The sequence below is a fragment of the Megascapheus bottae genome, chromosome 1, assembly GCF_031878675.1.
Source record: "Megascapheus bottae isolate mThoBot1 chromosome 1, mThoBot2.hap1, whole genome shotgun sequence".
NCBI classification, from domain to species: domain Eukaryota; kingdom Metazoa; phylum Chordata; class Mammalia; order Rodentia; family Geomyidae; genus Megascapheus; species Megascapheus bottae.
Window position 1 is genome coordinate 3,766,971 of NC_143509.1, and position 26,880 is coordinate 3,793,850.

A 26,880-nucleotide genomic window follows, 5' to 3' on the forward strand; every position below is an offset into this window, starting at 1 on the left:
ATTTTAGAACAATGACCCGATCATGAAAGACTGTGTGTGTGCCTGTCAGTCCTGGAGCTTGCACTCAGTCTAGGTGCTCTTCCTCAAGGGTGGTGCTCTACCACTTACGCCACTGCACTTCTAGCTTTTTGCTGGTGAATTGGAGATAGTCTCACAGACTTTCCTGCCCAGACACAAAGGTGTATGCCTATAATCCTAGCGCTGGCCAGGCTAAGACAAGAAGAGGGTGAATTTCTGGCCAGCTTTACCAATATATAGCAAGACCTCTGTCTCAGGGTAATTAAAAAGAATAACTTAATGAAATAATTTCTGAGGGGTTGGAGGCATGGCAGAGCGAAAAGGGTCAGATACCGCGTTCAAGTCCCGGTCTCAGACATCCAACACAAAGTGGTGTGATTCTCCTGGGCTCCAAAGGCTGGGAAATCCAGCGCCTCGCTGCGACCTAGGCTGCAGTTCCGCCTCCTGCCACCGCGGGGCGCGCTGGAGCCTGCCGGGCGGGCCCCTCTAGGCCGCGGCGGCCGTGTCACCGGAAGTCTCGTTCTCCGCTCACTTCCGCTCTCTTGGCCCTGGCCGGGGCTGCGTGGAGCGGCTTGCACGATGCCGACCGGCGACTTTGAGTGAGCTCGGAGTCCCTCAGGGAGACCCTGGAGGGGGGATCTGGGGGCGTGGGGGGTGCTATGGGTCCGGGGTGCGCGGAGGCCGGGCCTCGCTGACCCCAGCCCTTCCTCTCCCCTTCTTCCGTAAACTTCTCCCCGCAGTTCGAAGCCCAGCTGGGCCGACCAGGTGGAAGAGGAGGGAGAGGACGGTGAGTCGGTCCGTCCGCCCTTCCGCGGCCGTCCGTCTGCCTGTGTCCCACGATCTCAGGGTCCCGTGGTCTCCTGGGTCCCCTCCTCTGTACCCCCACGCCATCCTGGGGGCCAGCCTGTCCCCCTCCATGCATGGGGTCCCCCCAGCCTTGCCAGTGCTCCAGGGCACCCTTGATCGTCCTCCTCTCTCCCTCATGGCCCCCAGCTCCTGGTGGAGGTGTCAACCCCCCCCCCCGTGCCCCTCCATCCCCTCCATCTAACCCCCTCCCTCCCGATGGCAGATAAATGCGTCACCAGCGAGCTTCTCAAAGGGATCCCCCTGGCCACTGGCGACACCAGCCCTGAGCCTGAGCTCATACCCGGAGGTGAGCGACTGCCACTTCACCCCCTGGCCTCCAGTCTCATCCCCACCCCACCCTCCTGGGACTCAGTTTCCCTGCTCTTTTTCAGCACCATTGCCTCCTCCCAAGGAGGTCATCAATGGAGACATAAAGACAGTGACAGAGTACAAGATAGATGAGGACGGCAAGAAGTTCAAGGTGAGGCAGCTGTGTGGGGGTTTGGGGTGGGGGGGTGGAGCAGGAAGCTCTGCTGGTCCCCAGGGAGCCTGGCCCATCACCCTCCCATCCACAGATCGTCCGCACCTTCAGAATCGAGACCCGGAAGGCATCCAAAGCTGTTGCGAGAAGGAAGGTGAGACCCTCAAAAGAGGTCTGTTGGTGGGGTGCATCCAGGACTGGCCCACAGAAGTCGGGGGGGGGGGGAGGGCTTGAGAGGGAGGCTATTGCAGTTTTTGTGTATTGTTTGTTTTTGGTCAGTTGTGAGGCTTGAGCTCAGGGCCTGTGCACTTTTCCTGAGCCGCTTTGTGCACAGTGCTAGCATTCTGCCACTTGAGGCACAGCGACACGTCCTGTTTTTTTGAGTGGTTAATTGGAGATGAGAGTCTCACAGGGATGTAAGTGCCTGGGCTGGCATGGAACCACAGTCCTCAGGTCTCAGTCTCCTGAGTAACTGGGATTATAGGGGTGAGCTACCGTCCCCAACTTCTTCATTTATTTTTGCCAGTCCTGGGCTTGAGCTCAGGGCCTGAGCACTGTCCTTGGACTTTCTCAAGGCTAGAGCTCTACCACTTGAGCCACAGGACCACTTCCGTTTTTTTTTTTCTCTATGTATGTGGTACTGAGGAATCAAACCCGGGTCTTTGTGCATGCCAGGCAAGCACTCTAACCACAAGGCCAAAGTCTCGGCCCCGTGCCCAACTTCTTATCAGCAACCATTGTCTGACTGCAAGCTGCCCCTGCGCCCCTCAGCTGGCTAGAAGTTTGCACCTGGCATGACACACAGGACAAAGAAAGTGGTTGCTCTTATCATTGCAGAGGGAGCATTTGTGGAGTGGGATGTGGGGCTCAGGGTCCAGACACATGTCAGAGGGGGTGGCAGTTATAAACCTGGGGTGCCTTTGAGGGGCCGTCACCCACTTTCCTCCTTCCCTGACCTTTGCCCGTCCCTGAACCCAGAACTGGAAGAAGTTTGGAAACTCTGAGTTTGACCCACCGGGGCCCAACGTGGCCACCACCACGGTCAGTGATGACGTATCCATGACCTTCATCACGAGCAAAGAGGTAGGGGTGCTTGAGGGGTTGGGCTATGCTGGGGAAGGGGGGATGTGACCCATGCCCTGAGCCCCGCCCCACACCCCTGCTCCCCGCCAGGACCTGAACTGCCAGGAGGAGGAGGACCCGATGAACAAGCTCAAGGGCCAGAAGATTGTGTCCTGCCGGATCTGCAAGGGTGACCACTGGACCACCCGCTGCCCCTACAAGGACACACTGGGGCCCATGCAGAAGGAGCTGGCCGAGCAGCTGGGCCTGTCCACCGGGGAGAAGGAGAAGCTGCCCGGAGGTGCGGGGCCATGGGGACCTGGAACGTCTAGGGCGGGGTGCCTGTGGCATCATCTCCCCACACACACCCCAGTTGCTAGCCAGTGTTTGGCTGGGGCTGTCTATGCATGCGTGTGTGCCAGACTCACTGGCGGCCTCCATCTTCTAGCTTGTGTGCTAGTCATCACGTTTGTCACCCGCCATGCCTGGGGGACTTATCTTTCCTGGCAGTCACCTGGCAGGTGGCGCTGTGTCAGTGTTGAAGGAATGGGGCCACATCTGTCCCCTGGCTCTTGCGCTCCCAGCGTGGGCATGAGCTCCTGCCCGTGCCCTGTGGTCACCGGGGTCTAGGGAGGCCTGGCCAGGTGGGGCTGAGCAGGTGGTGTTGGGTTGGCAGAGCTGGAGCCGGTGCAGGCTGCACAGAACAAGACCGGGAAGTACGTGCCGCCCAGCCTGCGTGATGGGGCCAGCCGCCGCGGGGAGTCCATGCAGCCCAACCGCAGAGGTGAGCCCCCACCGCTCCCCATCGTCCCCAGGGCGGGCGGGGCAGGAGAGACCCCCATTCCCCGCCCCCATCCCTCCTCATCGCCTTCTCACCCCTCCCCCAGCCGACGACAATGCCACCATCCGCGTCACCAACCTGTCTGAGGACACGCGGGAGACTGACCTGCAGGAGCTCTTCCGGCCATTCGGCTCCATCTCCCGCATCTACCTGGCCAAGGACAAGACCACCGGCCAATCCAAGGTGCTTGGGGCCCCCGGGCTGGGCAGCCGGCGAGTTAGCCGGCCATCCCACGCCTGCCCCTCACCACCCTGCCTTCCCGCCCCTCCAGGGCTTCGCCTTCATCAGCTTCCACCGCCGGGAGGACGCGGCCCGCGCCATCGCTGGGGTGTCCGGCTTCGGCTACGACCACCTCATCCTCAATGTGGAGTGGGCCAAGTAAGACTCGCCCCGCCCCTTCTGCTGAGGCCCCGCCCCTTCGCATGCTCAGCCTATGGCTATGCATGACGCTCTGAAGCTCTGTCCCTGAGCACAGCCTCCACGCCCTTCAGATAGCCTGGCTCTTCCTCAGTGGCCCCGCCCCTGCCCACGAATGCCACGCCCCTTGCCTCTCCCCTCCTGCCAATCTGTCACTGTGCATAGCCAGCCTCCCAGCTTTTAGTAGCCAACAAACCTGCTTCCTGTCCTTTCCCAGGATCCCTGCAGGGGACCTGCCCCATCTGCATGTGTCACAGGCTCCACCTGTGCCCTTTGTCACCACACTGCCCATCTGGGGTCCCTGAAGCCCCTTGTGGAACAGAGGAGCCACTTGAGGGGGTTTTAACTCCATATCTCATCCTCACTCTTCCCCTCCCTCTCTCTCCAGGCCATCTACCAATTGAGGCACTGTCCCCCTGGACCCTGGATGACAAAGCCTGTGGGTTGGGGTCTCTGAGGGCAGTAAAGAAGGCACAGGGCAGCTGTGTGTGTTTGATTTTACTGTTGGGGGCGGGAGGTGATGTGTGCCAATCCTGGGGTTTGAACTCAGAGCCCGGTGTTGTCCCTGAGCTGTTTGACTCAAGTTGGCGCTTCTGCACCACCTCGAGTCACAACCCTCCTGGCTTTTTTGGCAGTTAATTGGAGAGAGATCAGTCTCATGAGCTTTCCTTTTCCTGGCTGGCTTTGAACCTCCATCCTTGGACCTCAGCCTCCTACGTAGCTAGGATGCCAGGTGTGAGCCACGCAGAGCACCTTGTGTCCTGTTCCCGCCCTGCCCCAGGATCCCAGGGGTGGGTGCTCTAGGTCGGGGGTGACGGCATGCGGGTGCTCTGTGGAGGAAGTGGTAGGAGGGCGGCATCGATCGGGGCCTGTCACCCTAGCGTGTCACTGTCACGTGGGCCTGTGGTGAGCAGCAGCAGCAGGCAGATGGGTGGCTTCAGGGGCTCAGCTGGGCTTCCGGACTGGCTGGGACGCGGAGAGGCAGGTCTTGGCCAGGCTTCCTGTCCCGCAGGCTCGGCCCTGCCCCGCAGCCTGGGCAGCCCAGGCTGGGCACCACAGCCATGTAGAGCAGTGGGTGGGTGCACATGGCCAGAGGCACCAGGCCCCGTGTCACCTGGTAGCCCAGGTAGGGCCCCAGCTCCAGCGCCTGCACAGCCTGGGCCTCGTCCACAAAGCTGGGGCAGCGGGCCAGCCAGCGCTGCCGGGCGGCCACGTTGAGCACCTGCAGGACCAGGTAGGGCACGTAGGAGCTGGCGTACACGGCCACGCCCGAGGCCACCAGCAGAGCCACACGCAGCTTCTCCGTGGCCGACATGCTGTGGCTGTGCAGCACGACCCGGGCCAGGGCGCCATAGGCCAGCAGCGTGAGCAGTAGGGGCAGGCCGCCCCCCAACCCTGCCAGCACCAGGCTGTAGGCTCTGACAGCAGGGAGCTGGCCGTCAGTCCCTGTCCCCACACACTTGACGCAGGCCTGGGGCCTGGCCGAGCTGCACAGCTCTGCGGCCCCTGTTGGCCTCTGGAGGTGGGAGAAGCTGAAGGTGGGGGCGGCCAGCAGGGCGGCCAGGACCCAGGCGGTGGCACTCAGGGCCCAGGCATGCCTGAGCCTCAGGTGGCTGCGCACAAAGAAGGGGTGCACCACCCCCAGGTAGCGCGTGAGGCTGATGCAGGTGATGAAGAACACCGAGCCCAGCAGGTTCCAGGAGCAGAAGAAGCGCTCCAGGAGGCAGGCGGCCTCCCCATAGCGCCAGCTCTTGGGTGGGTAGAAGTAGGCAGCCATGGGGGGCAGTGCCAGTGCAGACAGCAGGTTGCTCACGGCCAGCTGGGCAGAGAACACCACGGCGGGGTGCCATGGCCGCTGCTCCCGGGAGCAGAAGCGGTACAGGGCCAGGCCATTGCCTGCCATGGCCACCACAAACTCGACCACCAGGATGGGCCACAGGTACGCCTCCTGGAAGATGCCCAGCTGACGGGACACGGAGGCCGAGAAGTTGGCTGGACAGGACTTGAGGCCTGTGTCGGGAGGCGTTCCTGCTGAGCATTCGTGGTCCTTCCCCAGACCCCTCAGTCCATGCCCTGTACTCTGGCTTGGCGGGCAGGGCTAGAAAGAGATCCAGCCCTGTCCCGCAGCCTGTTTTCCCCCCTAATAGCAACAGGATGCTGTGGGCATTTATCAGCCTCCCCTCCACCCCCAAATGTTCTTCCATGCTCTGCGCCGGAAAAGTTGGTCCTGGGGTGGCCTGGTGGCAGGGCACTGGTGGGGATGCCCACTTTTGGTCGCATCTCCCCAGCACCCCCTCAAGAAGCCCAGGTCCCTAGAGATGCCTGCTCCCTGCTGCCCCTGCCTCAGGGCCTTTGCAGCACAGGTGGTCAATATGGCGCCTTGCAGGGCCTCCCCAACCGGTCTCTTGGCACACTCCAGGTTGGCCTATGCCAACCTCAATGCCCTCCTCTCAGTGGTGCCTCCCCCCGCATCCCGCTACCCTGGGGACACCAAAAAGTTGGGTGGTGGCAGCTTGGCTTGTCCACCTGCTGGGCAACCTCACACTGCCCAAGCCTTAGTAGGTTCTGGGGTCCCTCCAGACTCAGCCCCGGGCCCTACACCCACCAGACGACCCCATGCCGTCCCACCCCGGAGTGGCCAGAGCCCCTCACCTGATCCAGCAGCTGCCATGGCTGGGCGGACGGGCAGGCAGGCACCGCAGGGTTCTCGTGCTCCCCGGGTGGCTCCAACCTCAGCTGGAGGAGCAGACAGCTCCGCCCCCGCCCCCACTTCCGCATTGCGCCCACATGTGAGGTGAGGGGCGGGGTGCAGAGAGCCAGCCTCTGCCTCAGGCCTCCCAGCCCCCAATTCCCACACAGGCCACCCGGCAGCAGATCCCCAAGGCAGACTAGGCCTGTGCCATGTTCCAACATTTATTGTTCCAACATTCCTTTATGAAAGGAAACCGGGGCGCCCCCCAGACCCCAATGTGGGGCGTTCCATCGGCGGCCACGGGGCCAGCTCAGGAGCCTCTCTTGGGTGGCCGGTCCCTGCCTCGCCCGCGGCCTCGGGCGGCTGCCCTGGACCCCAGCTTGGCCTGGGCCCCTCGAGGTCTGTCCTTAGGATCGGGGCGCCTCTGGGCTCCGCCGCGACCCCTGTGCCTCTGCTGGGTCACTTGCTGCTGCTTCCTGCCTCGGGGCCCGGCCGGCCGCCTGCGCTTGGCGGCTCTGGGGAACATGTCTGCGCGAGAGAAAGCGTGCTGTCAGGTCCCCGGGAAGCAAGAGCAGGCCCGGCCACCCAGCCACCAGATCCAGGCACACACCCTCATCAGGCTCCTCCCCCACGGCCTGGCGGAAGTACTCGGCTTCGTCCTCCTCCTCCTCCTGGCCACGCCCCTCCTCCTCCGGGGGCGCCCCCGGGTCCTCCGCGTCACTATCGCCCTCTGCTCGGGCCCCCTTCATGCCCGCCAGGCTCTTCTTCCTGGATGGAGAAGAGGCACGGTGTCGGCTGGGGGCAGGCCCCACGCCCCACGCCCCACGCCCGGACCCCCCGCACCCGCACCAGCCACGCACTTGTGCGCCTCGCGCCGCTCCCGCTTGCGCTGGACGTTCTGGGCCTGCTGGTCCTGGCGCTGTGCCTTGAGCCGCAGCTTCTCCTCCTTGGCGGCTAGGATGGCCTGCAGCTCCTCCTCTGTCTTGTGCACTGCGCCGGAGGAAAGGACCGCCTTACGGGGGATCCCTGCACCCTGGTTCCGCCCCGTACCCCACCACCTGCGCGCGTCCATGCCTCACCAAAACTGTGGAACAACACATTGCCGGCGCCGACGCCCTCCTGGATCTTGATGAGCTTCAGCGTCATCCGAGGCCCGATCTTGTGGGGGAGAAGGGGTAGAGAAATCGGTGGTTCTGCAAGACTGGGGGGCTGCTGGGGGACTCCCCACGCCCCGCGGGCCAACCTCCCATCCTGCCCTCACCTCTGTGAGGCGCACAGCACTCTGCTGGGCCCGCATGTTACCCCGGCCTGCGATGGCCTGGGGCAGCTCGGTGACGTTGTGCTCCCCATCAGGCTCGGCCTCGCTTTCCGACAGCCCGGCGCCCCTGGGGAGGGGGGGAGGACAGGCAGGACTTATACCAGGGAGACCCCGAGCTCTCCTCCACCCCGCCCGCACTGCACCTCGCACTGCTCACGTGGCCAGCAGCTCGCTGATGTCCTGCAGGCGGCTCATGTTGGGAAACTTCTCCTGCAGCAGCTTCTTCATCCCCCGGCTGGCACCCACGGGGACCACTTTGATGCTGCTGCAGGGTGAGGCGTGTGCCATCAGGGCTAGGAAGGGAGGGCAGACGCCCCACACCTCTCCCCACAGTGCGTCAGCGCGTTTACTTTGAGGCTGAGCCATCACAGGGTCTCAGCAGCATCAGAGTCATCAGCCGCACTCCAGGGATCCCCCCCTCCCCAGCCCCAGGCGCTCCCAGCACTTACTAATGGCGGAAGTCCAGCTCCTGGGAGTCAGGGTTGTAGTTGATGAGGAGGCAACGCTTGATGGTGTTGAGATTCACCTGCAAAGGAAAGGAAGTGGGGCCATGTGAGCTGCCCAGGGCCTGTAGTCAGGGCCCATCAGAACCAGGGCCCATCAAGCAGAGGTGTGCTCTGCCCCTGTGTACACCAGTGAGGGCTCATTGCCAGCAGTGCTCATTGGTTCCAGACTTCATGAGGGAAGAAATACGCAGCCAATCTACCCAACCCCAGTTCATCACCCAGATAACTGGACATCCACCAGTGCTAGGGAGCAGAGCTGTGGCTCAGGTGTGGCAGTGCCCGCAATGACCTCAGCAGTAGGAAGGAGGCTCCTGAACTCAAGGCTGGCCTGGGTGACACAACCCAGCCTCTGAAAACCCAGGTTCAGTCAGGTTCTGGTAGTCCATGTCTAGCTACTCAGGGGCTGAGATCAGAGAACTGAGGTTCGAAGCCAGGGGGAAAGTCCCAGAGATACTTATCTCCAATGAATCACCAGAAGACTGGAAGGGGTGCTGTAGCTCAATGGCAGAGCACACACACACACACACACTCCAGCTGCTATCCCGATTACCTATGGCAACCTTTGAACCCATGCCCCACCCCAGTGCCTACGAGAATTGACCCACCTTGTGCACGTTGATGGAGGGGAACAGATTCTGGAACATGGTGGCCATGAGCTTTACGTGCATGCCATGGGGGCCAAAGCTGTTGAGGACCAGGAGGGGCGGGTGGGCAAACTGCTGCTCGTGCATGCGGTGGCGGCGCAGGGAGGAGACCACGTCCCGCACCAGCGTGTACTGCAGGACAGGGTGATGAGTAGGTGACAGGGCCTGAGGCTGTGTCACCAAGCCCTCCTCCGCTCCCACTCCCCCACTGCTGCCCCATACCTTGTTGACCTGGAAGGTCAGGGTTGGGCCTCCAGGAAGGCGTATCAGCTTCTGTAGGCAAAGAAGGGGACCAGTGAGGTGGGGGGAGAAAACCAGCCAGCTAATGGGGACAGGGCTGTCCCATCTCTTCAGAGCGTTTACTTTGAAGCCAGAATCATGGCAGCTCAGAGGCACGTGGGTTCATCACGAGAGCTGGGAGGAGGCCGCTGGGGGGTGGGAGGGACAAAGGAGGACGAGTGGCCACTCACAAAGTATACACTGGTGTCCGTTTTGCTCAAGATCAGAAAGTGTGTGACCCCCAGGGGCCCGGCCACGGCCACACAGTCCTTCAGCGAGTTTTTCTTGCGAACCTACAAACGACACACACAAACAAGAATCGAACACGGAATGGGTGCCGCGTGGAGCGGAGCCCACGTAAAGTGGGAAACGCGGTACTCGGGATCTCAGGCTCCGTTGCTTTGTCGTTCTGGGAACCAACTCGGGGGGGGCCTGGCGCAGGCTAAGCGGGTGCCACACGGAGCTAAGCACCCCACATCGCACACAGGCAGGGCCACACCGCTGGATTGATGGGGGGGGGGCTTCCCCGCCGCCTCTGCCCTGGGACCCCGGGCCGGACCTGCAGGCGGCTGGCGGTGAGCGGCTCCACGACGCGCCGCACGTCCAGGCTGAGCTGCCGGAGGCTGCGGCCGGCGCGGCCCCGGGTGAAGACGAACGAGTGCGGCTGAGCGGCGTAGGCCTCGAGGTTGCGCTGCTGCGCCTGCGCGCGTGCGCGCTTCTGGTGCCGGGACTGCGGAGACGCACGGAGGCGGGGGACGGACGAGCGGTGAGCACCGCGGCCTCGGCGGGGACCCCGCCGCCGCCGCCGCAGCCGCCGCGCCCGATACCACCGGGGCGGGATCCCGCACTTACCCTCCCTGACTGCCCCATGCCGCCTTCTCGTCCACGAGGCGGCTTCTCCGGCAGTCGTTTCCGCCGCCGTGAGGCCCACTTCCGGCGCACGTCCGCGTGGTGACGTCACCACGCGGACATGCGCCGTCGCTGCCGCCGGCGCGGGGCTGCGGGGAGAGGGAGGGGCGGCGTTGCTATGGAGACGGTGGGCGGGGCTGTGCCGCCCCGGGCGGCAGAGGACCTTGGGCGCGGGTTCGAATCCCTCCTCGGTCCATTTCCTCCAGCTTTGCTATGGAAATTTTCTTTTTTTTTTTTTCCCCCTGATGAAACTCACCCCACTGTCACGCTTCCTTGACCGCCGCCCCACAAACTCAACAGGCCCCACGTTCCATTTTCCATTCCTCTTCCTCCTGAGCCCTACCCTCCCGCCCGTGCTCAACACCCTCCCCCGGACTGTTTTACTTTCTTGTCCTTCTGCACGCTGGTCTGAAGCTTGATTTCAGGGCCTGAGCACCACGCTGCCCTTGGGTGTTTTATTTCTTTGTGTGTGTGTGTGTGTGTGTGTGTGTGTGTGTGTGTGTGTGTGTGTGTGTGCTGCTCCTGGGGCTTGAACTCAGGGCCTGAGCACTGTCCTTGGGCTTTCTCAAGGCTAGAGCTCTACCACTTGAACCACAGCACCACTTCTTGCATTTTTTCAATGCATGTGGTACTGAGGAATCGAACCCAGGTCTTCGTGCACGCTAGGCAAGCACTCTACCACTAGGCCAAACTCCCGGCCTTTTTTCTTTCTTTGCTTTTCCTTCCTCCCTTCTTTCTTTCTTCTTTCTTTCTTTCTTTCTTTCTTTCTTTTTTTTTTTTACTTAAGTCTAGTTACGTTAGTGCTTTACCACTTGAGAAACACCTCTGCTTCTGGCTTTTTGGTGGTTAGAGATGAGTCTCACTACAGTATAGCATTAGCATTAAGCTTTTGAAAAAGCTAAAAGACAGTCCCTAGGCCATGAGTTCAATCTCCACAATCAACAACAACCAAAGAAGAGTCCCATGAACTTTCCTGACCTGACTGGCTTTGAACTATTATCCTCAAATCTTAGCCTTGTGAGTAGTTAGAATTACAGAAATGATCCACCAGCAAAAGCTCAGGCCTCAAGTTCAAGCCCCAGGACTAGCAAAAGAAAAGAGTCTCATGGACTTTCCCGGCTGGAATGGCTCTGAAATAGGATCCTCAGATCTCAGCAGCTGAAGTAGCTAGGATTATAAATGTGAACTATCAGCACCCAGCCAATCATCTTCTCCTTCTTCTCCTTCTTCTTCTTCTTCTTCTTCTTTTCTTCTTCTTTGTGCCTATTGCACCAAGGTTTTTGGCATGGCTTTTCAGATGTGCATGTATCATATTTCATATTTTCCACAGAAACAACATTCTTTTTTTTAATTTTTTTTTTGCCAGTCCTGGGCTTGAGCTCAGGGCCTGAGCACTGTCCTTGGACTTTCTCAAGGCTAGAGCTCTACCACTTGAGCCTCAGCACCACTTCCGGCTTTTTTCTATGTATGTGGTACCGAGGAATCGAACCCGGGTATTCATGCATGCTAGGCAAGCACTTTAACCACTAGGCCAAACTCCCGGTCCCTCTTTTTTTTAAATTTTTTATTTTTATTTTATTTATTTATTTATTTATTTATTTTTGCTAGTTGTGGGGCTTGAACTCAGGGCCTGAGCAGTGTCCTTGGGCTTTTCTCAAGGCTAGCACTCTGCCACTTGAGCCACAGCATCACTTCCAGCTTTTTCTATGTATGTGGTACCTAGGAACTGAACCCTGGTCTTTGTGCATACTAAGCAAGCACTCTACCACTAGGCCAAACCCCCAGCCCCAGAAACAATATTCTATACAGCTGTCTCTGTCTTTCTCTTTGAGATGAGGTCTCCCTAATTAGCCTGTTCTGGCTTGGGATTCAATATATAAGCCCAGGTTGGCTTTGAATTTAAACTTTCAGCCTCTGCAGTTTTGTGATTTGGAGGCTGATAACAAACCCCATATTGATAGGTATCTCCCTCCCCTGCCTTTATTTACTCACAAATAAAGAGATCAAATGACAATCCACATTCATTGCAGCCAGATACAGACTGAAGCCACTACCTCTTTTGAAGCCACTACCTCTTTTGCCTCCTCTGGCAGGGGAGGACAGGCTGCTCTGTCCAGGGCCCCATGAGGTGTGGAATGGAAAGTCCACATCACCTCCTGGCAACTCTGAGCAAGGCAGACACTTGGTGAATAACTCACCTCTTCCTTCTTTCCACTCGCCTGTCCTGGCCTTAAGATCTTGGCTTCCTCCCCAAAACCTTGTGGTAAGGGGAGGGACGACCCTCCTTGGGTTGAGGCTCGTATCCCCTCCCATTAGCTCCCGTCCACCATGCCTTCTCCCCAACTCCCTCTCCTTCCATTCTGCCTCTCTACCCCCTTCCTCCCTCCCTGTCTGAACCCCCCCACCATTTCATTCATCATCCCTTTCGTCTTCTGTAAGCTTACATCTTCCTCTTGTCCCTGTCCCCATCAAGTCCAGCTCCCAGGATCCTTGTAGATCTGTCTCCATGTTCCTCTGACTTTCCTTTCTCTGCCAATGAGAAAGCTATAGGGAGCTGGTAGGGGGTGGGGTGGGGGAGACATCCCAGGCCTGGAGCCCAGCCTGGCAGCCTTTCTCACATCAAATCCAGGACAACCATTTCCTCTCTGAGCCCTGAAGTGCACTCGGGTTACTCCCCAGTTCAAGACGGTGGAAAGGAGAAGGAAGGACAATCGACCGTGCTCAGCTGCTCCTCACACAGGTTGGGGAATCTGGCCTTGGCCTTGGGGGTGCGAGGGCTCTGTATGATTGCATGGTTGCTTTCTTCCTGTGAAAATTGAACTGCCGGGGGTCTTCCTTCCTGTTCTGTCCCTGTGTGCTGCTGTGCCTTGTCTGGAAATGTGACCAAGTGTGTGAAGGACAGCTAGAACAACCAGCGAAGGCCCAGGTGGGTGTCTGATCGCTGGTCCTCGGTAACTGTGTAACAGATCTAGATGCTCAGACCGTGAGGTAGGGGAGTTACAGTGATAGTTTTCATTGTGGCCTGAGTGTGTATTACGTTTCCATTCGTATGTGTATGGGGTGTGGTACTGGGGATAGATGCCAGAGCCCAGCAGCAGCTCCACCTGCGGGCAGGCCTCTAACTTCAAGCCACGCCCACCCCGAGCCACGCCCACTTCCGTTGGGCGTCCTCCAGGTAGCCTCCCCATCCACTTTTCAGCCACGCCCCCTCACGTTCCAAGCTCCATCACAGGGCGGCACCTCCTACTTTAGCCACGCCCACCAAGCCACGCCCATTGTGTCCTATGCTACCCCTTCTACTTTAGTCCTGCCCCGTATTCTGGCCACGCCCCTCCCAGAACCACGCCCCCACACCCAAGGAGCCTGGCCTCTCCCAAACCACGCCCACTCCTGGTTTACATCCACAATGTAACCACACCTCCTATTGCTTTAGGCTCCGTCCAAGTTTCAGCCACACCCACTCCAAGTCTTTGTCCCACCGCGTAGCTGCATCTCCTACTTTAGCCACGCCCACATCCGAGCCACACCCTCCCCAAGCCACGCCCATCTGCTAATTTAGCTCCGCCCCACCATCCAGCCCGACCCCTACCACTGAGCTATGCGTCCAAGCCTCCTAACTGTGTCTTCCTGTCTGTTACTTTGAGCATTCAGGAGCCAATCCCCCTGGACTGAATTACGTCACCTCTATCTGGCTGTGTGACCCCCCAGGCAAGTAACTCACCCACTCTGAGCCTTAGCTGTGAAAGAAGGTGTAAAGAGTGTACAGGTTGCTGTGACCTGCCACCCAGCAGGTCCCCTGTGTGTGATGTGGGTGTGGGGGCCTGGGATCTGAACTGTCTGGTGCCCTGTACTCTGTTAGGAGGAAGAGAAGAGAAAGCCATCAGGGCAGTGACCGGTCTTATCAGGCTCTGGTGGCCTGGGTTGGGGAGGGTCTGGCAGATCAACCTCAGTTCTCATGGGGGAAATGCTAAATATTTACAGTTGCTGTGCTCCCGGAGGGGGGGAGGGAGGAGGGTGGTTGCTCACCCTCTTGCTCTTCTCTTTCCCGCCTGTCTCATCTCATTCTCCAGCTCAGAGGTCCTCCTGGGTCGTCCTGTGTCTGCTGAGAGCCTGGTTGGATCATGGGATTTCTAGGTGTTGAGAGGTGAGCAGTGACCCAGGTGGAGGTGGACTTTGAATATGGGGTGGGGAGAGACCCTGGTCTTGGCAGGCCATGTGGGTTGGAATGTGGCAGAATGGGGGGCTGGTGGGGGTAAACTGGGAATTCCAAGTGTCAGGAAGTGTACACAGGGGGGCTGGCACGTCTGTAACCTCAGGAGGCACAGGCAAGAGGATCTTGCGTTCCAGGGCAGTCTGGGGGTTCCATCATGAGACTATCACGAGTATAAAAGGGTCAACATTGATGTGGGAAGCCCCGCATTCCACCCACCAGAAAATAAATGTCTGTGGAGAATGCTTCAGACGAAAGAAACCAGAAGGGCAAAGGCCCTGAGGTCGGTGTCTGCCTGGTGTTGTCTGGGGGTGTGTGTGGAGGAGATGAGGGCAGGGCCAAGGGACCAGGCCAACCATGCAGGGCCTATGGGCAACGTGGAGGCCTTGGGCTTTTCTCTCAAAGTGAAGTGCAGCCACAGAAGGTACATAGCAGAAGGGCGTGCAGGGACTAAGGAGTTCACAGGCGCAGTGGTGGTGGGCGACGGAGCAGGAGGTTGGAGATGAGGGAGGCGTCTGTAAGGAGATCCTGATGGTGCCTGGAGCCCGGAATGAGAGAGGAAGGGGTGGGGGGCAGGGAGGAATTCCACGTCTAAACAGAAGAGGGGCCTGGCTGAGGGTTGAGATCTGCTAGTGCAAAAAGATGGCAGAAGCCTGGCTACAGCGGACACGCCTATAATCGTAGCCACTCAGGAGGCCGGGATCTGAGGATCCTGGTTCGAGGCCTGCCCGGGCAGGGAAGTCCATGAGATTCTACCTCCAGGGAACCACCATGAAAAGCTGGAGCTGAGGAGCTCAGGGGCAGGGCCCAGGCCCCGAGTTCAAGCCCCAGGCCTGACATATTCACACACACACGATGCTTGATGAGTGGATGCATCCGCGGGCATCCAAAGGACTAGAACCCCGGGCAGGGTCATTTCCCGCGTGGGAGCGGATGGGCCTGGACTGGGGTGCCGGATGCGGATCCCGGGGTGCCACCCCGACCTCCTCCCTCTCTGCTTGCAGGCTGTCCGCGCGCACGCTGCTCCGGGTGCAGCTGCTGCTGGCGCTGGGCGCGTGGTGGGCGCGGGCGGGCGCCCCGCGCTGCAGCTACACCTTCGTGCTGCCCGCGCACAAGTTCACGGGCGCCGTGTGCTGGAGCGGAGGCCCCGCCCCCGCGCGCCCCGGGGCCGAGGCCGCCAACGCCAGCGACGTGGCCGCCTTGCGCCTGCGCCTGGGGCGCCACGAAGAGCAGCTGCGCGAGCTGCAGCGATTGGCCGCAGCCGACGGCGCCGTGGCCGGCGAGGTGCGCGCGCTGCGCAAGGAGAGCCGCGGTCTGAGCGCGCGCCTGGGCCAGCTGCGCGCGCAGCTGCAGCACGAAGCGGGGCCGGGGGCGGGGCCTACGGCCTCGGAGGCGGGGCCGGGGGCGGAGCCTGCGGCCGCCCTGGAGCTGCTGGGCGAACGCGTGCTCAACGCCTCCGCCGAGGCGCGGCGGGCCGCCGCCCGCTTCCACCAGCTGGATGCCAGGTTCCGGGAGCTGGCGCAGCTGGTGAGCCGGCAGAGCGGCCTGATCGCCCGCCTGGAGCGCCTGTGCCCCGGGGGCGCGGCCGGGCAGCAGCAGCAGCAGGTAACCAGCCAGCAGCCTTTGCTAGGAGCCACCCGACACCGATTGCTTATCCGCACATCTGAAATCGGAAATCCAAAGGGAAACCTGGTCTCCAGGCGAATATTCAGGCGCATCTCCTCCTCCCGATCACACAGAGCCCATGTGCGATGGAAATCCGGAACTCCAGGCCTGTGCCTCCTTGGCTGGGTCCACAATTCCCCATGGTGCGCTGCCGCTGGAGCCACGCCTCCAGCCCTGCTTTTTGCTGGTGACTTTTGGAGATGGGATTTTTGTTCCTGCTCCCTCTCAAGCCTCGTGATCAGGATTATACGTGTTAGGCAGCCGAGCCTGGCATCCCAGGGTTGTGTTTGGTTTTTTTTCCCCGCTCCCCTCCTCTCTTCCTGACAGGTCTGGATGCCTAGCACCTTGAGGCATGCTAGGCAATTTTTTTTTCTATCATGCAGCCACACCTCAGACCTGATCCTAGCTTTTGAGCTGGAGATTGTTGCTCTCTTGGTCCCTATGTTAGGGGGCCGAGGAGGGAGAATGTGTTAAGAATCGATGTTGGGCCCAGAGTTTGGCCTACTGGTAGAGTGCTTGCCTAGCATTCACAAAGACCCAGGTTCAATTCCTCAGTACCAAGTACATAGAAAAGCCAGAAGTGGTGCTGTAGATCAAGTGGTAGATCATTAGCCTTGAGAAAAAGCCCAAGTCCTGAGTTCAAGGCCCAGGAGTGGCCAAAACAAAACAAGCAAAAAGAATCAATGTTGGGCCAGGCCCCATGGCTCATGCCTGTAATCCTAGCTACTCAGAAGGCTGAGATCTGAGGATCAAGGTTCAAAGCCAGCCCAGGCATAAAAGGACCTGAGAGTCTTATCTCCAATTACCCTCTAGAAAACAGGAAGTGGGGCTTGGTTCAAGGGTAGGGTGGTAGCCTTGAGCTGAAGAGCTCAGGGACAGCGCCCCAGGCTGAGTTCAAGCCCCATGGCTTCAAAAAGAAAAAAATATATCAATGTTGTCCTAGCATTCCTATTGGAAGAAAAGGGAAAGTAAGGTTGGGAGCGTGGCCCAGTGGTAGAGTGCTTGCTTGGCATGCACAAAGCCCTGGGGTTCAATTCCCTGGTACCACATACACAGAAAAAGCTGGAAGTGGTGCTGTGGCTCAAGTGGTAGAGTGCTAGCCTCAAGAAAGCCCAAGGACAGTGCTCATTCAGGTCCCACCTTCTAGCCTCAGGACTGGCAAAGTAAGGGAAACTGAGACAGGGGCCAGTTAAGCCCTAAGCACCACTTACGGGATGTTAGTTCAGTGTCCCAGAGATGCACCCTCCTGAGCCAAGGTGAGTTCCATCCCATCTGGCTCTCCCTCACACCGCAGGTCTTGCCGCCACCCCTGGTGCCTGTGGTACCTCTGAGCCTGGTGGGAGGAACCAGTAACCCTGGCAGGAGAGAAGAAGCTCTGAGGCTGCAGGGGCCCCTAGCCTCTCCCATGCCTGTGGGGCCCCCTGCCACCCCCACCAAGCCAGCAGGTAAGGTGAGGTAAGGGGGCGGGGCTGGGGGAATGCTGGGAGATTCTTAGAATTTCCTGTGGGTAGGAAGAAACGGAAGTCTGGAATGTTCCACTCATATCTGGAGGATTTGACGAGGGGACAGATACATGAGAAACTGATTGTGCACAAGCTCTTGGCTCCGCCCTCAGTACCCCCCCCATGGGAAAGGCCAAAAGTTGTGTGTGTACACCAGTACTAGGACTTGAACTCAGGCCCTTACCATCTTGCCTAGGTTGTTTTTTTTTCCACACACCTGGCACCTTATCTCTTGGGCCATGTCTCCAATCCAGCTTCTTTTGTTGGCTGGTTAAATGGATTTTTCTGTTGGGGCCAGTTTCAAACTTTGATCCTCAGATTTCAGACTCCTGAATAGCTAGGATTTTAGGTATGTGCTACAAAGTACCCAACTTGTTACTAGAGTGTGAATAATTAAAAAAAAAATGTTGAAGTCAATCTTATTTCAGTGAAGGGACAGATTTAGGACTGCTGATTTGGGGAGCTAGTTCGGAGTACCACGAGAGGATTTATGTTATGGTGAGGACACCACAGCAACCATGTCTAAGAATCCCAAACTCCCTATTTGCCCTGGTGAGAGATGAGAGACTGAAGGATCTTACTGAGGTTAGAAAATGGCTTCTGGAGCTCTTAGGGTGAGAGAAGCGGAGAGGCAGGACTCTTATTTGGGTGAGGGGACCAGACTCCAGTAAGGGAACGGTTGGTTCTGGCTGTGCCTTGCCATACTCCCCGTGTGTCCACAGGCCCCTGGCGAGACTGTGCAGAAGCCCACGAGGCTGGCCACAGGCAGAGCAGAGTGTACGAGCTATGGCTGGGTCGACATGTGCTCTCTGCGTGGTGTGAGCAACAGCTGGAGGGCGGTGGCTGGACCGTGATCCAGCGGCGACAAGATGGCTCCGTCAACTTCTTCACCACCTGGCAGCACTACAAGGTGGGCTTTGGGCGGCCGGATGGGGAATACTGGCTGGGCCTGGAACCTATCCATCAGCTGACCAGCCGTGGGGACCACGAGCTCCTGGTGTTGCTGGAGGACTGGGGAGGCCGCACAGCCCGCGCCCATTACGACAGCTTCTCCCTGGAACCGGAGAGTGACCACTACCGCCTGAGGCTGGGCCAGTACCGAGGGGACGCTGGAGACTCCCTTTCCTGGCACAGTGACAAACCTTTCAGCACCGTGGATAGGGACCGAGACTCCTATTCTGGTAAGGAGGACTTTTAGTCTGATGAGAGAACTGGTGTGGTGGGACTTCTATTTAGGTGGGGGGAGGAGGGATAAAGAGCAGTGGAGAGCAGGGACTGGGCCTATAAAGATGGAGGACAAGGGAGCTCAGGTTCCTTGTCTGAGAGTCAAATCTGGACTCCTGTACTGGTGGTGGAGGCTCAGAATAAGAAAAGTATTTTTTTTTTTTTTTAAGTTGGGCTCACGCCTGTCATCCTAGCTACCCAGGAAGCTGGGATCTGAGGATCAGGGTTCGAAACCAGACCAGGCAGGAAAGCCTGTGAGCGTCTTATCTCCAATTAACTACCACCAGCAGAGCAGAAATGCTGCTATGGCTCCAAGAGGTAGAGCGCTCACCTCGAGCAGAACGTGCTGGGATCAATGCCCAGGTCTTGTGTTCAAACCCAGGGTTATGTGGGAATTCTATGTATCCGTACCTGCTGGGGTTTGAACTCAGTACCTGGGTGTTGTTCTGAGCTCTCTGGGAAATAGTGGAAAATGTAATCATCCTAAGGAATAGGTAAGATTCCTCTACTTAGTAGAGGTAGGAAGAGGGGTTGACTTGGGGTGAGGAGAAAATGACGGCCGTTACTATGAAGGAAAAAAAAATAAAAAGTGGGCAATCAGGGCTTTTATTTTGGTGAGGAGATGGAGTTGGAAACTGGGCTTAAGAAGGTTGCAAACTGGGGGGGTGGGGTGGCTGGGAGGTCTGGCTAAAGCCTTGCCCAATGAAAGTGCTAGTAGAGCCTTTAGTTCTCGTGGGGAAAACACAGGCCTCTCTCTGCCTCCAGGGAACTGCGCCCTGTACCAGCGTGGGGGCTGGTGGTATCACGCCTGTGCACACTCCAACCTCAACGGCTTATGGCACCAGGGCGGCCACTACCGGAGCCGCTACCAGGACGGGGTATACTGGGCCGAGTTCCGCGGAGGGGCGTACTCGCTCAAGAAGGCTGCTATGCTTATCTGGCCCGTGAAGCTGTGATCGTTTGTTCTGGGGGGGGTTGGAGGGGGCTCCCCTAAATCCTGAATCCATGTGGCCACATTTCCATTTGTGTGAATTAGCAAAAAAGAAAAAAAAAAAGAAACGAAAAAAGCAGGGGGGGGGAGAGAGCCAGGAACGCCCCTCCCCCATGCCACCTATTTGCCAGGCTGCGGGGGGAGGGGGGGGCTTTGAGCAGAGATTTGATATTAACACAAAAATACCCACAGAACAAGCGCGTCGACTTCCTGTGTGCTTCCGGCCATGGGGGGGGGGAGGAGAGTTGGGGGGGAAGGGTGTCATTCCCGGCCGCCCTCTTCCTCCTCCTGCTCCTCCTCTTCCTCCTCCTTTAGGTCTTCCAGGATGAGGCTGTCCAAATCATCCAGGAGGCCCCCCTGGCTCAGGCACGTGGCCACAGTGGAGCCACTGCTGATGTGGGGTTTGCTGGGGTGCAGGACTTTGGGCAGATGGTTCTGTTTGCGACTCTTGGGGTGTGCACAGGACGTCCCGGGCACGTGGGGCTCTGGTGAAGAAGGGTGGGGTGTGGTCAGGAGGGGGAGTCAGGGGACCCAGGGGACCCAGGCATGGCTGTGTGACATTCTCATGTGTTCAGAGGACAAGTGGGGGGTCTAGGGGGGCCTCCCCCTCCTCCACGATGAGGAAGACCACGGCTCAAAGTCCGTGAGATTCATAAATTAACTACCAAAAAGTCACACGTGGAGATGTGGCTCAAGTAGCAGTACGCTAACCTTGAGTGGAAAAAGCTCAGAGACACAGCTTGAGTTCAAGCCCCAGTAACTGGCCCAAAAATAAACATGGGAGGGAGCGGGAGAGGGGTCAGGAACGTGGCTGTCAATATGAGAGGCCACAGGGGGAGGGGCCACGGCTTGTAGAGCCATGAAGGAGAAATGAAGCAGTCCTGGGCTCTTTGTTTTAAAGACCCTCACAGGAGCCACAGACTCCCCCCAGGAAGGACCACACTAGGCCCTCCTGGACAGACCCTCCCTGGACAGACAGATCCTTCCTGGACAGACCCTCCTGGACAGACCCTCCTGGACAGACAGATCCTCCCTGGACAGGCCCTCCCTGGACAGACAGATGCTCCCTAGACAGGCCCTCCCTGGACAGACAGATCCTCCCTGGACAGGCCCTCCCTGGACAGACAGATCCTTCCTGGACAGACCCTCCCTGGACAGACAGATCCTCCCTGGAGAGGCCCTCCCTGGACAGACAGATCCTCCCTGGAGAGGCCCTCCCTGGACAGACAGATCCTCCCTGGACGGGCCCTCCCTGGACAGACAGATGCTCCCTAGACAGGCCCTCCCTGGACAGACAGATGCTCCCTAGACAGGCCCTCCCTGGACAGACAGATCCTCCCTAGACAGGCCCTCCCTGGACAGACAGATGCTCCCTAGACAGGCCCTCCCTGGACAGACAGATCCTCCCTAGACAGGCCCTCCCTGGACAGACAGATCCTCCCTAGACAGGCCCTCCCTGGACAGACAGATCCTCCCTAGACAGGCCCCCCCTGGACAGACCCTCCTGGACAGACAGATCCTTCCTGGACAGACCCTCCTGGACAGACCCTCCCTGGACAGACAGATCCTTCCTGGACAGACCCTCCCTGGACAGACCCTCCCTGGACAGGCCCTCCCTGGAGAGGCCCTCCCTGGACAGGCCCTCCCTGGACAGACAGATCCTTCCTGGACAGACCCTCCTGGACAGACCCTCCTGGACAGACCCTCCCTGGACAGACAGATCCTTCCTGGACAGACCCTCCTGGACAGACCCTCCCTGGACAGACCCTCCCTGGACAGACAGATCCTCCCTGGAGAGGCCCTCCCTGGAGAGGCCCTCCCTGGACAGACAGATCCTCCCTGGAGAGGCCCTCCCTGGACAGACCCTCCCTGGACAGACAGATCCTCCCTGGACGGGCCCTCCCTGGACAGACAGATGCTCCCTAGACAGGCCCTCCCTGGACAGACAGATCCTCCCTGGAGAGGCCCTCCCTGGACAGACCCTCCCTGGACAGACAGATCCTCCCTGGACGGGCCCTCCCTGGACAGACAGATGCTCCCTAGACAGGCCCTCCCTGGACAGACAGATCCTCCCTGGAGAGGCCCTCCCTGGACAGACCCTCCCTGGACAGACAGATCCTCCCTGGACGGGCCCTCCCTGGACAGACAGATGCTCCCTAGACAGGCCCTCCCTGGACAGACAGATCCTCCCTGGAGAGGCCCTCCCTGGACAGACCCTCCCTGGACAGACAGATCCTCCCTGGACAGGCCCTCCCTGCACAGACCCTCACCTCTCCGGTTGTAGCAGTCGGCGGCCGAGCAGGAGTGCGTGTGCGAACTCCGACGATCCATGTTCCGGTCCCAGCGCGGGGGTAGGATCCGCGTTGGATACACGGGGAAGCCACACCCGTAGCAGGGGGATGGGGACCCCATTTGTGCCCAGCCCCTGGGGGGCGGGCAGGGAAGTGAGGGTCCGGGCTGAGGCGGGGGCTTGGGAGGAGGGCGGGGCGGGGGCGGGGCCCGGTGGGCGGGGCGGGCCGGGGTGGGCGGGGTCTGCGCCCTCACCGGAAGTTGTGCCGACACTTGGGACAGTGGAACTCAGCCAGGCCCCACATCTTGTCTGGTGGCACCGGATCGTAGCGCTTGCGACACTTCCGGCATCTGGAGACCTGGGGAGGGGATCACGGGGTGCTCGTGGGGGGGTTCGGGCTTGGGGTCCTGCTTGGGCAGCCCAGCTCCACCTTCCGTGACCCATTTTGGTGACCATGGTGGGAATATTTACCCCAGGGCAATTGGCAAACACTGAAGAAAAAATCAAAAACGCCAACCCTAAAATCAGGGCTCCCCCCACTCTCTGCCAAGACCTGGTTAAGTATTTACCAAAGGCCTACTTCACCGGTCAGAGGGCTCAGAAGCCAGGTTTGGGGGGGGGGTGATTTCTGTGGTGATTATCAGAGGGAGATCCGGCGGAGGGTCAGGAGCTGGACTGTGAGGTCGGGGGTCAGGGGTGGGTGTTTGAGGAGAGGACTGAAGTTCAGCTTTCAGACTCAGGATGTTATGTTTGCTAGGCAGTACTGTGCTTTATCTCTTGGGCCACACACCCCCAGCCTTGACTGCTTTGATTCTGCAAATAGGATCTTGCAATTTCTTCACTCCCACCCCGTTTAACCCCTGGCCAGCCTTAGACATGGCTCCTTCAACCTATGCCTCCTGCAGAACTGGGTTTATACAGGAGTGAGACACCATACTGGGCTAACTGATTACAATGGAGGTCTCCTGGACTTTTCTTTTTTTTTTTTTTAATTTTTCTTTTCTTTCTTTCTTTTTTTTTTGGCCAGTCCTGGACTTGAGCTCAGGGCCTGAGCACTGTCCTTGGGTTTTCTCAAGGCCAGAGCTCTACCACTTGAGACATAGCACCACTTCTGGCTTTTTTCTATGTACGTGGTACAGAGGATTCAAACCCGGGTCATCGTGCATGCTAGGCAAGCACTCTACCACTAGGCCAAACTCCAGGCCCCATCTCCTGAACTTTTCTTACAAGCTGGTCTCAGCCTTGCCGTCTTCTCAAATCGCTCATCTCCCAGAAGGGCTGGGCTGACAGGCTTAGCTGTCAAGGTGTCAGGATGGGAGCTGTCACCTCTTTCCGCTGGGGTACACGGCGCCACCACACGTCGTCACAAGAAGAGCAGGCAAACTGCCGGTCCACAGCGGGAATGAGGTCGTCCTGAGCCCGCTGGAACATGCGCAGGTTGGCTTCTGTCAGTGGCAGCAGGGATGTGGCCACTGCCTGTGGGGAGGAAAGGGGTGAGGATGAGGGAGGGGGTAGTGACCCTTCTGTGTGGGCACCCCCCAGCCCCACACACTACACACCTGGATGTCCCGGTCTTGCTTCATGTCCTCTGGGGGGTCCTGGGAGAAGACATGGAGGCAGAGGAAGTGGAGTATGGTCTTTTGTTTTGCTCACAGCTGGCACTCTACCACTTGAGCCACAGCATCCACAACACTGGCTGGCTCTTTCTTTCCTTCCTTCCTTCTGCTTGTTAGCTGGAGATACAAGTCTTGCAGATTGGCCTGCCTGGGTTGGCTTTGAATCTAGATCCTTAGAGCTCAGCCTCCTGAGGAGCTAGGATTACAGGTGTGAGCCATTGAGGCTGGCTTGGAAATGGCTTTTAGATCTGTTCCCCAAAGGAAGGACCCCTGCATGGAGGGGGAGGGGCCCCTGGTGGGGAGACAGAGCTCTAGCTCCCTATGAAAAGGAGGATCCCCTAATAACCAGGGAGGTCTCCCCCCCACCCCAGGACCTGCTTCAGAGAGCCAGGTGTGTGACCTCAGCCTTCCAAACAGCTGAGAGAGGTACCCCATTGCTGAATCTGAGAAACAGACTCAGAGTCTGCGATGTTCCTGCTGGCTGAGTCCCACATACCCTAAGAATGTGACACCGCCTTGACACGCTTCTGCTTTAGGCTAAGGGTCGGCGATGTGGAATCAGGCTGACCAGGTTCGAATCCTGGCTCGTATCACCTCCTGCTTCAGGAGGAAAAATGAGCAAGGTAGCTCACTCCCCCAGAGCCGAGGTGAAAGCATCTCAGAGCCCAGGCTCTGAGTCCAGATGGCTTCTTTGGAAGGGACTTTATCTGGGCCTCAGTTTCCTTGTCTTCAGAAAGGAAGAAGAAACCACGTGTGGTTTGCCACCTGGGGTGGCAACCAAACAGTTCTTGGAGTGCTGGCAAATGGACAGTGCTAAGTCAATGCTTTCTTTGCTTCTTTTTTGGGGGGTCAGTACTGGGGCTTGGACTCAGGGCCTCAGTCCCCCGCTGTTTTTTGTTGTTGTTGTTTGGTTTTCACTTGTTTTTATTTGCTCTACCACCTGAGCTACAGCTTCACTTCTGACATTTTTGCTGGCTCGTTGGAAATAAAGACTCTCAGACTTTCTCAGCTTTGAGCAGTGTTCTTCAGTTCTCAGCCCCCTGAGTAGCTAGGAGGACAGATGTGAGCGACTGGAGCCTGGCTTTTTAAAACTCTCACACATACTTGATTATACTTTTTTTGGGGGGGGGCAGTCCTGGGGCTTTAACTCAGGGCCTGGGGGAGCTGTCCCTGAGCTCTTTTGGCTCCAGGCTAGCATTCTACCACTTCAAGCCACGGCTCCACTTCCAAATTTCGATTGATTAATTGGAGAGGAGTCTCACAGAGACAGTTCTGCCCCAGCTGGCTTTGAACCCTGATCCCCAGATCTCAGCCTCCTGAGAAACTAGGATGACAGCAGGGCGTGAGCCACCAGCACCTGGCTGTACTCTTTAATAAATAACCATGCTGAGCTTTTCAGGCAGGCTAAGTCCAGGTTACTAACTACCCAAGAGGTTCTATGAGGCAGGGGGCTGGGTGAAATGGGGATCTTCAAAGCCCTCGGCCTCCCTCCCTTCCCACCTTAGTACAATCACCACCGTAATGAGCGCCTACTGCCTGCAGGCCCCTGCGGCTGGGGAGGTTAAAAAGTGCAGAGAGTTTGAGAGGACGAGTGATAGACAGGCCGGTAGCGGCCTCTGGGTCCGCGGGTGGCTGGGGACCCCCTTCCCCTTCCCCCATTCTGCAAGCAGAGCCGTCAGGTTACCTGGGTCTCCAGGTCCTTACTTAGTTCCTGTCCATCTTTCTGCTTCACACCTGGGGGGAAAAGAAGCGAAGGGCTCCAGAAGGGTGTGTAGGAGTTGGCGGGTAGGGGGCTTCCCCTCCTGAGCCACGCCCCTCGGGCAGGGACGGGGGTGTGGGGGAGTCCCTGGCAGGCTCACCGTAGACGATGGAGCGTCCCACGCCCGTATGATCACTTCCAAATTTCTTCATCAAAGCCCCCGCCTTCTGGGGGGACACCTTGCCATGAAACTTCTCCCGCAGGCGCCTGACGCTCTTCTCCAGCTGCGAGGGGAGCGCGCGGGGGGGTTGGGGGTCTGCGGGGGGGGGGGAGGCCGCCCCGCCCCCGCCCCGACGGCTGGAACTTGACTCAGCTTCCGGGGTCCCCCTCCCCCCCTTTCCCACCCCAGCTCGGCATTTCCTGGAAAAAGCCAAAGTCCTCGGGCCGCGCTTGGGAGGGAGGGCGCGGAGGGGGGCGAGCGTCCCCGGTCAGAGGGGCGCCGGGGGTGCGCGGGGGGCCTGCGGACGGCCCCGCGCCCGCGCCCCCGCTCCCCCCGCGGGCGGGAGGCACCGCGGACGCGGGACGCGCGCGCCGGCCGGGGGAGGAAGTGGGGTGCGCGCCTCGGGTGGGGGGGCCCCCGTCCGCTGCGAAGCGGCGCCCCCGCCCCCGGGGCGCCCGCGGGGAGCGGGGAGGGGCCCGGCCCGCGCCTTCGCCTACCTCGACCCCGTCCTGAGCCATGGTGTCCGGGCCGGGTCGGGCCGCGCCCTCGGAGGTGCCGCGTCGCGCAGCTCGGCTCCGGGCGGGCCCGGCCCCCGCTCCGCCCCGCCCCGGGCCCCGGCTCCGCCCCGCCGCGGGCCTCGGCCTCTTTTGCTTTCGTTTCTCGGGGTGCGGAGAGGCGGCGGGGCGCCCCGGCGGCGCCGGGCCCCGGGGATGCGGGGGTCCGCGCCCTGCGGCGGGGCGCGCGCGGCTCGGGCGCCGGGCTGTCACGTGACCCCCGCGTCCCGCGTGGGGGCGGGGCCGCCCGGCGACGCCGCGGCCGGGACGCGCGACCCCCCCCCTCCGTCCCCACGCGTGGACACCCCCGCTCGGCGAGGCCCCGCCCCCTCCCCGCGAGGCCACGCCCCGCCCGCGAGGCCACGCCCCCGTCAGGCTCCGCATCCCTAGCCAGGCCTTGCGGCCTCAGTGTGCTGCTCTGCGCAATGGGGGTGAGGCGGGTCGCCGCCCCCCTCCAGGCGGCCGAGGCCTGGCGCCGTCACCCCGGGCTCGTGCGTGTTTTCCTCCTGCCCAGGCTGGCGCTCTACCGCTTGGGCCACGGCGTCACGTTTGACTGATGGGAGAGAAGCGTCCAGGCCCGGGCTGGGTTCAAACCTCAGCCTCCCGAGTAGGCCCAGCCGTGAGGCCCAGAGCCCGGCCTGGGGACCTGCTCCCGGGCATCCTGCTTGGTTCCTCCGGAGGGTGAGACCCCCCCGCCCCCCGAGCCGTCCAGCCCAGGCCCTGGCGGAACGTGGACGGGGCTTCCTGGAGAAAAGGGGGAGGTTTGTGCAGAGGCCCTGGGGCCTGCGGGCCCGGCGGGGGTGAAGGAAGACTGGGGGCTGGAGGGCAGAGTCCTGCAGTGGGAGCCCTGTGGCTGGCGAGTCCCTGCTTCCATTTAAACAACCAAAAATGGCTCT

At 59.7% G+C, this 26,880-nt stretch overlaps 5 protein-coding genes and 2 non-coding genes across 7 annotated transcripts; 2 read left to right on the top strand and 5 right to left on the bottom strand.

The window, feature by feature from the left end:
* Window positions 1-550: 550 nt before the first annotated feature.
* Window positions 551-4,146, top strand: Eif3g (eukaryotic translation initiation factor 3 subunit G). The gene is made up of 11 exons (XM_090337757.1): window positions 551-617; window positions 759-805; window positions 1,088-1,171; window positions 1,257-1,345; window positions 1,440-1,499; window positions 2,324-2,428; window positions 2,519-2,708; window positions 3,084-3,191; window positions 3,295-3,431; window positions 3,520-3,626; window positions 4,054-4,146. Exons 1-11 carry the CDS (start codon window positions 598-600, stop codon window positions 4,067-4,069), a joined length of 963 nt encoding a protein of 320 aa, XP_090193883.1. The 5' UTR covers window positions 551-597; the 3' UTR covers window positions 4,070-4,146.
* Window positions 4,147-4,161: 15 nt separating this feature from the next.
* Window positions 4,162-6,370, bottom strand: P2ry11 (purinergic receptor P2Y11). The gene is made up of 2 exons (XM_090337444.1): window positions 6,318-6,370; window positions 4,162-5,675 (listed from the first exon to the last, which is right to left on the bottom strand). Exons 1-2 carry the CDS (start codon window positions 6,334-6,336, stop codon window positions 4,603-4,605), a joined length of 1,092 nt encoding a protein of 363 aa, XP_090193570.1. The 5' UTR covers window positions 6,337-6,370; the 3' UTR covers window positions 4,162-4,602.
* Window positions 6,371-6,562: 192 nt separating this feature from the next.
* On the bottom strand, window positions 6,563-10,055 carry Ppan (peter pan homolog). The gene is made up of 12 exons (XM_090337029.1): window positions 9,957-10,055; window positions 9,664-9,834; window positions 9,296-9,397; window positions 9,048-9,098; window positions 8,787-8,957; window positions 8,125-8,201; window positions 7,833-7,940; window positions 7,619-7,742; window positions 7,437-7,515; window positions 7,218-7,347; window positions 6,968-7,125; window positions 6,563-6,885 (listed from the first exon to the last, which is right to left on the bottom strand). The coding sequence occupies exons 1-12, from the start codon at window positions 9,972-9,974 to the stop codon at window positions 6,668-6,670; spliced, it is 1,407 nt and encodes a 468-aa protein (XP_090193155.1). The 5' UTR covers window positions 9,975-10,055; the 3' UTR covers window positions 6,563-6,667.
* On the bottom strand, window positions 8,003-8,082 carry LOC150068024 (small nucleolar RNA U105B). The gene has a single exon (XR_016538380.1). It is a non-coding gene; the product is annotated as a small nucleolar RNA U105B (small nucleolar RNA).
* Window positions 9,166-9,246, bottom strand: LOC150068025 (small nucleolar RNA SNORD105). The gene has a single exon (XR_016538589.1). It is a non-coding gene; the product is annotated as a small nucleolar RNA SNORD105 (small nucleolar RNA).
* Window positions 10,056-12,627: 2,572 nt separating the features above from the next.
* Window positions 12,628-19,570, top strand: Angptl6 (angiopoietin like 6). The gene is made up of 6 exons (XM_090337055.1): window positions 12,628-12,753; window positions 14,084-14,157; window positions 15,228-15,828; window positions 17,183-17,333; window positions 18,113-18,571; window positions 19,380-19,570. Exons 2-6 carry the CDS (start codon window positions 14,135-14,137, stop codon window positions 19,568-19,570), a joined length of 1,425 nt encoding a protein of 474 aa, XP_090193181.1. The 5' UTR covers window positions 12,628-12,753; window positions 14,084-14,134.
* On the bottom strand, window positions 19,205-26,205 carry Shfl (shiftless antiviral inhibitor of ribosomal frameshifting). The gene is made up of 8 exons (XM_090337565.1): window positions 25,928-26,205; window positions 25,371-25,494; window positions 25,196-25,245; window positions 23,455-23,493; window positions 23,222-23,371; window positions 22,150-22,253; window positions 21,876-22,030; window positions 19,205-20,090 (listed from the first exon to the last, which is right to left on the bottom strand). Exons 1-8 carry the CDS (start codon window positions 25,946-25,948, stop codon window positions 19,867-19,869), a joined length of 867 nt encoding a protein of 288 aa, XP_090193691.1. The 5' UTR covers window positions 25,949-26,205; the 3' UTR covers window positions 19,205-19,866.
* Between the last annotated feature and the right edge of the window lie 675 nt (window positions 26,206-26,880).

Excerpts from the sequence above, each read along its gene's own strand:
- Shfl (XM_090337565.1), bottom strand. The coding sequence starts at position 25,948 with ATGGCTCAGGACGGGGTCGAG. Across the intron at positions 22,254-23,221 it reads GTGTACCCCAGCGGAAAGAG|GTCTCCAGATGCCGGAAGTG; the intron begins GTGACAGCTCCC and ends TCCCCTCCCCAG. Across the intron at positions 20,091-21,875 it reads CGACTGCTACAACCGGAGAG|AGCCCCACGTGCCCGGGACG; the intron begins GTGAGGGTCTGT and ends CTTCTTCACCAG.
- Eif3g (XM_090337757.1), top strand. The coding sequence starts at position 598 with ATGCCGACCGGCGACTTTGA. Across the intron at positions 1,346-1,439 it reads AGGACGGCAAGAAGTTCAAG|ATCGTCCGCACCTTCAGAAT; the intron begins GTGAGGCAGCTG and ends TCCCATCCACAG. Across the intron at positions 3,192-3,294 it reads CATGCAGCCCAACCGCAGAG|CCGACGACAATGCCACCATC; the intron begins GTGAGCCCCCAC and ends CCCCTCCCCCAG.
- Angptl6 (XM_090337055.1), top strand. The coding sequence starts at position 14,135 with ATGGGATTTCTAGGTGTTGAGAG. Across the intron at positions 14,158-15,227 it reads GGATTTCTAGGTGTTGAGAG|GCTGTCCGCGCGCACGCTGC; the intron begins GTGAGCAGTGAC and ends CTCTGCTTGCAG. Across the intron at positions 15,829-17,182 it reads CCGGGCAGCAGCAGCAGCAG|GTCTTGCCGCCACCCCTGGT; the intron begins GTAACCAGCCAG and ends CTCACACCGCAG.
- Ppan (XM_090337029.1), bottom strand. Across the intron at positions 8,958-9,047 it reads TGACCTTCCAGGTCAACAAG|TACACGCTGGTGCGGGACGT; the intron begins GTATGGGGCAGC and ends CCTGTCCTGCAG. Across the intron at positions 7,516-7,618 it reads GTGCTGTGCGCCTCACAGAG|ATCGGGCCTCGGATGACGCT; the intron begins GTGAGGGCAGGA and ends CTCCCCCACAAG.